General features: G+C 33.7%; 1 protein-coding gene across 2 annotated transcripts; it reads left to right on the forward strand.

Moving 5' to 3' along the window:
• The first annotated feature begins 1,148 nt into the window (after positions 1-1,148).
• On the forward strand, positions 1,149-3,283 carry LOC142526989 (uncharacterized). Of its 2 annotated transcripts, none has more exons than XM_075631694.1 (3): positions 1,149-1,662; positions 2,356-2,541; positions 2,835-3,283. In XM_075631694.1, exons 1-3 carry the CDS (start codon positions 1,300-1,302, stop codon positions 3,129-3,131), a joined length of 846 nt encoding a protein of 281 aa, XP_075487809.1. In that variant the 5' UTR covers positions 1,149-1,299; the 3' UTR covers positions 3,132-3,283. The 2 variants fall into 2 exon arrangements, with proteins under 2 accessions (XP_075487809.1, XP_075487808.1); XM_075631693.1 differs by having other exon boundaries at positions 1,157-1,773.
• Positions 3,284-7,384: the final 4,101 nt, after the last annotated feature.

The following is a 7,384-nucleotide window of genomic DNA, read 5'->3' on the forward strand; positions in this document are numbered from 1 at the left end:
ATTAGCGACGAAAAAATCTGTCTTAAATTTGCGACGATTTTTGACCCTTCTTGTTTTATAATATATTTTTATTATTTCTTTATTTTTCACGCGGACCCACACGTATTTAAAATAAAATTTTTAAATATTTTTTTTTCTCAACGATAGGATTATTTTTTAAATTTTTTTTGTTTTCAATTATTTGTAACGGTTAGTTTTAAATATCTTCTATAAATATCCACAAATTTGCACACATGTTTTTATTCTAAGTCACTACAATCTCCAATTCATTAATATTATTTTTTAAAATTAATAAAATTATTTTAATACAAAGTTAGATTATTTTAAAAATTAGATTAATGATTTAAATATATAATGTAAAATATATTTAAAACATATTTCTTTAATATGAAAAAATGTAAAGATGAATGAGTGGACTGTGTGACTAGGGATGTAATCGAGTCGAGCCGAGCCGAGCCGAACTCTTGAATGTTTGAGCTTGGTTCGTTTGTAATCGAGTCGAGCCGAGCCGAGCCGAACTCTTGAATGTTTGAGCTTGGTTCGTTTGTAATCGAGCCGAGTTCGAGCTCTATTTAACGAATATATACATGGCTCACGAGCTTATTCAAGCCTTTATAGAGCCTAAACAAGCTTAATAAATATGAATTATAAATTTAAATTTTCATTAAATTAATTAAAAAGTAAATTATATATTTAAAGAAAAATATATTATTCTTATTAAAATTTGTAAATTTATTATAATAAATAAATTTAATAGATTTTTCTATATAATTTATAAATAACATGCAAAATCAATCAATCAAATATCAAAACTATTATTTTTTAATCTAAAAGATTACTCATGAACTTACTAACGAACATGTTCACGAGCTAACGAGCCGAATACTGTAAAGTTTGAGTTTGGTTTGTTTATCTTAACGAGCCTCATTAAACGAGCTCAAACGAGCTTTTATCGAATCGAGATTCGAATAGCTCACAAACGGTTTGTTCGTTTACATCCCTATGTGTGACCCATGAATAATGAATTATAATTTTAAAAAGAATGTGGGTAAAAGAAATATATTGTTATAATGAATATGTGACACTGAACCTTAAGCTTTTTGATGAGTTGGCTAGTGTTATAACACCCATCCACTGCCCTAAGCCATGTTTTTGTTTTCAAACTTTCCATGGTTTACGCATTAAATCCCATTCCCTTTTTCCCACATTTATGGCAATGATGGCTATATTTTGTATGAGGAAACTAGTTTTTTAATTGGCAAATATCTCTCCTTTGTGACTTTTCATTTCACGGGAACGATGGGGGTGGCGATGCATACCAAGTCCGACTCCGAGGTGACCAGCATCGAAGCATCAACGCCGCCGCGGTCTCCGCGCCGGCCGTTGTACTACGTCCAGAGCCCGTCGCACTCGCAGCACGATCTGGAGAAAATGTCATACGGGTCGAGTCCGTTCGGGTCCCCGGCCCACCATTTCCAGTACCACTGCTCACCTATCCACCACTCTCGTGAATCCTCTACTTCAAGATACTCAGCTTCATTGAAGAATCCCAGAAACCTTGGCGGCGGGTGGAAGAGGATGCAAAGGAAGTACGATGAACTGGGGGATGAAGACGGGGAGGACGTTGAAGGTGATGAAGGCGACATGAAGGATGGCGGGCAGGTGAGGTTTTACGCGGTGTGCTTCTTGTTTTCGTTCGTGGTGCTATTTTCGACGTTTTCTTTGATTCTTTGGGGTGCAAGTCTGGCTTACAAGCCCAGGATAATCGTGAAGGTGAGGCGAAGCTTTTCCTATTAGTTCTTTCTTTGCTTCAATTCTTTTCCTGTCTCTTAATTTTTTTTGAGTGAAAAACAATATGAATTAACAATCTTTAAACTGGTCGGTCAAGTTCTTGTCTTTTTTCTTTCTTTTCTTTGGAGGAATTCTTTGTTTTATGATATGTTCTTGTCTATAATCGTAAAGCCTTGTGTTAAATGCATCGGTTCTTGGGGGGTATTCGAGGATAAAGGCTCCAACTTTTGTAGTGCCTGGTTTTTTAATCTTTTTGTTTTCGATGGAGTCTATGCAACAGTTCAAATTTACAGGATTGGATTCTAAACCGTGGGGCCCTCGCGCTATATGATTCGAGAAATTATTACAATGAGATTTACTATATATATCGAAGGAAAAATCATAAATTTTAAATAACCCATTAATGTTTAATTAATAAAATCAAATTTGGAGTAAATAATCGGATATTTATAATATAAAATATAAAATAATAAATGAGAAGATAAAACTCCACAAGTTTTGCTGTGTGTAATAAATGAGGAGTGTCAGAAATGACTTTTGCAGTACTTTGATGATGATGCGCAGAACATTTTGTTTGAGAATTTCAATGTTCAAGCGGGAATGGACAGCACGGGGGTGCCCACGGATATGCTATCTTTGAATTCGACGGTCAGGATCTTTTATAGGAACCCATCCACTTTCTTCGGTGTCCACGTCAGCGCCACTCCTCTCGAGCTTCACTATTTTGACCTCAAGGTGGCTTCCGGTCAGGTATAACATTTTTTTTTACTGTCAAATGTGCATTTAACATGTCTTTTTACCAAATACTTGTATAAAAATTATAAGAAAAATGAAGTATAGTGCAAATAGCTAAATTTAGTAGGAAAATAACATTTAATAAAGGTGCCACTTTTTCAGAATTGTTCATTGTGTGATCACAATTCAGGGCTATGATCCCATATGGTTAGCTGTTTATCTGGATCCATTCATGATTTGTCCTTGAGAATTTCATGTCTATTTGCTTGGCATTTTGCATTCTCGTTGATACGATGAGAGTTGAGCAGATGAAGAACTTCTACGAGTCGAGAAAGAGTCAGCGAACGGTGATGCCGGTAGTCGAGGGGCATCAAGTGCCACTCTACGGCGGGATCCCGCTGCTCAGTGGCATTAAAGGCCATCTGGAGAGCACCCCTGTGCCATTAAACCTGACATTCGTGATGCGGTCCAGGGCATACATTTTGGGAAGGTTGGTGAAGACCAAGTTCTACCGAAGCGTCTTGTGTCAAGTTATAGTGAGAGGTACTCATCTGGGCAAGCCTCTTAATTTGACCAAATCTCAATCCTGTGTTTATCGTTCGTGACCAGGAAATGAACCAATTTATACTCATTATCATCGTTTTCCTCTGGGTGCTACATTGCATCGTAACTTCCCTTTTGTGATTATTTATGTTTGGCACCGAATTGTACATTTGTTGGCTGGCTTGTGACAGTTAATTTTTTCTTCTTATTTAATTAGTACATTGAGGTTACTTACATGTGAGGTATGGGAAACTTGAGCAACATGTATTATTACTGTGATAAACCTCAATTGAGTTCAACTTGAGCAACTTTACTATCAAAATCTTTAAAGCTTAAAAGTATGCTTCTCTACAATTTCGATCTCGATCAGATCGTGTTACTGCCTAGGTCTGAAGAATTTGGCATCTAACCCGTAAACTTTCAAAGACCAAAGAGCTGCGCTGACTAATATTAAGCTAAACAACTGTGCGCAATAAATCAACGCTAATGTTTAGGCACCACATTTTACCGATTGGAGGGGGCTTCTTCGTGGCAACCCACATGAAATAGGGATATACCAGAGTTAGAGGGAGTGTGATCAAGCCTATGGCGGCTCCTAAACTTGGTAGAAACGGGAAAGCATTTGCTATGAAATACGTTAAGCTGCTGAACAAGATTTTTGTGTAGCCATCCGGGCATGGCTGGTTTTTCTTGCTGATGTGGAGATGTTCCAAGTTGTCGTGCACAGGCATGGCATAGACTTGGAAGGCGCGATGTTAATAAATATAAAGGCACCAAGAATTCCTCCGCTCACAATCACCTAAAGGGTAAAGAGACCATTTAACTGAGTATCTCATACATTTGGTACTCAGGTCAAGATTCATCGAAATTTTATTTATTTGTTTAAGTTTTTTATGAAATATTCATCAGAATTTATGTCTAAATATTAGTTTACCTACTTCCGTACGCCCAGTGCGTAACAATTGCCAGCGGATACATGACGTAGCAACCAGCGGATATGAAACAGTAACTCACTTACACATGGGATTGCGCGAGGGCTGTGTTGGACTGGTAGGCAGCTTCCCCTGTGACAATAAAAATTATTCGTCAGAATGGGTAAAGTGTATGTACACGTGAGTGTTTTTACCAACAAGATACGAGTAAATTTTTATAATTCTCCGTACATGATGTGTTTTTCATTAAAATATGAGGTCTCACGTGTTCTAATAGTGTAAGGGACGGAGAGACTAACGAACTCCACGTGAACATAGTGTGTGTTGACAATTGCACCTACCTACTTCAATCAACCACTGGTTAATTATTTAAAAGTTGAAATACCTGTATCTCGAGCACACCTCGAAAAGCAAGAGCAATGGTTCTGATACTATTCAACACATTCCGAATTCTAGCACCAGCATCGATAGGCTCCAACTTCATTGTTGAATGACTAGAAACATCAGCCTGGCGGCCCTTGCTGACAGACAGAACCCACAGAAGGGCAATATGCAACTGCTGTGATGGACCCGATGAGGGAAACACGGTATAGTTTGTTGAGATTAGTGAAGAAGATGTCAATGAAGGTGGCTAAACATATGAACACTAGAAAACATTCAGAAACTTTAATGACTTTATAGCAATAGTAGATGTCTGTGATATATATATAAGAACTTGAGTGCACTATATATATTGGTCATAAATTTTCATCTTCTTTTTTTTCCTGGTTCTTTGTTCGATTAAATTCATCAATCTCATTATCATATCTGATTTCCATGTTTCTTTTTCATCATCGGATTTGATATTGATTAATCTCTTAGATATTTGTCTTGTTTTTTTCTTCTGGCTTTCTACTTATGTTTATTTGAGTCGTTCACACTTCGCTCCATTTTATTTAATCTTGTTTTTTTAAAGTCTCAATTGGATTCTCTACATCTTTTACCACCATTGATCATCATTGTTCTTAGTAACTAATTTGTCTAATTTGAAATGAATCTTCTAATGTTTTTGTTTGGTTTTGTTAGCTTCTATTTATATTTAGACATATATTTTTCATGTGAATGAACTAAACTCATATTTAAATAAATTTTGAGCTATCTCCTTTGACACATACATATAATTTACAATTATAAAAAAAAATCCAGTCCAATATTATGCTCACACAACTCTTAGTCCTAACGTATTTATATATTCCATCAAAAAATATGTTATTTCATCTTATTATTATTTCACAAAACAACTGACAAATACTACAAACTCAAAACTGGTCAATGTTGCCTTATATTTTAGGCAATGCATCATTTTAAATCAAATTATGATAATTTAATTTTTTCCTTAAAAGGTGCTAGATAATTATATCTCAAATAATAAAAATTTCAATGAATAAATAACAAATCATTATAAACCAAACAGACGAATCAATTATTTAAAATCAGATGATGGAAGTTCATCTTATCATTTTTAAATACAAATAGTAAATGGTGAGAAAGATGAACATATATCTATATATTAGATCTAAAATATAAATTAAATTTTTTACTTGTATAATTTCTATTTTTAAGAAATGATATTCACTTCGATGTCATAATCAAATTATTCGTGGGTACGAACTTTGATTTACAATAATGTATCAAAACTAAATGAGAGGGGGGAAAATGAAAGAAATGAGAATTAATAATCAAGAAATACTTATATTTTTATTTTTTGAAATACATAATATTTTCTCAACTTTTCATCGGATCAGCGATATTAAAAATACAACAGTCGACAACCCAATATCCTACTCTGACATGTAATTTCTTAATAATAAAAGATAATAATTGTATATACAATTCTATTTAAATTAGAAAGAAAAACTTTGATTTGAAATCTAATAAAATGTTAAAAAATAGAGAAACCATAAGAATCATATATAATTTATTTAAATAATATCAATTTAACACAGTGATAACTAAAAATAAATTAAACAATTTTACATATCCAATTTGGTGGAAAATTTGAACATGTGTTATATAAAGTTTAATTGTTCGAAAAATGAAACTTTATAATATCACGTAGATGAATTTATATTGATTGACAAAAAGAAATTAATTCAAATACCTGAATCGTACATAACATGACATTATTATAAAATGAAAAAAAAAACATGATTGGATATATCTACATTATAATAACAATAAAAAGAAGAATATGCATTGTAGGTGTATATAATTAAAAGATTGAACATCGAGACTCGAGATTTAATTATGAAATTAAATCATTCAACCAAAAACAAATAAAGAAGAAAACTCAAATTTAAATATATAACAAATGACAAAATTACAAAAGGATTATATAGCAGTAAAAACAATACGTGTAAGTGGATCGACTTATCAAGTTTTTATTGAAATAGTATCCCTAAAAGGAAAAACATCTGTCGTTCGTAGGTTATTATTGGAATTCCGAAAACACCAAGGTCGAAATATGACTTTTAGATTAAGTGTCGAACCATTCCTTAAGTATACACAATTTGAAATATGACATGCTGTAATTTAAGGCCTCAGCCAAAAAAGTTTTGGATTATTTTTGGAACTCAACATGAAACATCTACTTATTTAAAATACGGAAATATATTTTTTTTAAAGGCTCACATTTCGAAAATCCCAATTAAATATTTTGCATGCATGCAACTTTACTGATAAATATATCATTTAAGAATAATTGTAAATATTTGATGGTAAAAAAAATAAAGCAGTTTGAAACGGCCAAGTTCATCCAACATAATATGCATAAACATAAACAAGTAAAAATGCTAAACATCAACAGGGTATAAAAACCAATGTATGAAATGTTCATGTTCTCTCAAAACCCATAAAAACATCATGTGTTGAAGAAATGTGGTCCTCGGGTCGTGAAGGCACATCCAGTCCTCCAACTCAGAGTTCTGCAGCTCCAGTCCCCTTATAAACATGCTCAGCTGCATCACGCACGCCTAGTGAGTCGAAAGACTCAACACACCTGTACCAGAAATAACAAGTACATATACATAGCACATATCAATGAAAATTTATTGTAATCAACATACCTTTCATGCATTTAAAAAGCGTAAATGCAGACGTGCCATATGAAATCATTACATGTCAAAACAGCTCATCATTATCATCATTCATCATTATACATCATTTCTTTTGATGAATTCAGTTCATTAGTTGTGATTGTCGTACATCATTCATCATTTACGATGGATCCATCATACATAGAATCGCGGTACCCGGCGGCTGTCGGACATCAGTGAAAGTATTACTCATCCACTGTGCTTAGGCCTCATCATCATCATTTACATATACGTCTTAAGCATTTACAT

This window comes from Primulina tabacum, chromosome 15 (genome assembly GCF_025594145.1).
Source record: "Primulina tabacum isolate GXHZ01 chromosome 15, ASM2559414v2, whole genome shotgun sequence".
Classification (NCBI taxonomy): domain Eukaryota; kingdom Viridiplantae; phylum Streptophyta; class Magnoliopsida; order Lamiales; family Gesneriaceae; genus Primulina; species Primulina tabacum.

What these genes read in the sequence shown, in the direction of transcription:
- LOC142526989 (XM_075631693.1), top strand. Translation starts at nt 1,300, where the DNA reads ATGGGGGTGGCGATGCATACCAAGTCCGACTCCGAGGTGACCAGCATC. An exon ending in AGCCCAGGATAATCGTGAAG is followed by an intron (nt 1,774 to 2,355) that starts GTGAGGCGAAGC and finishes GATGATGCGCAG; the next exon opens with AACATTTTGTTTGAGAATTT. An exon ending in TCAAGGTGGCTTCCGGTCAG is followed by an intron (nt 2,542 to 2,834) that starts GTATAACATTTT and finishes AGAGTTGAGCAG; the next exon opens with ATGAAGAACTTCTACGAGTC.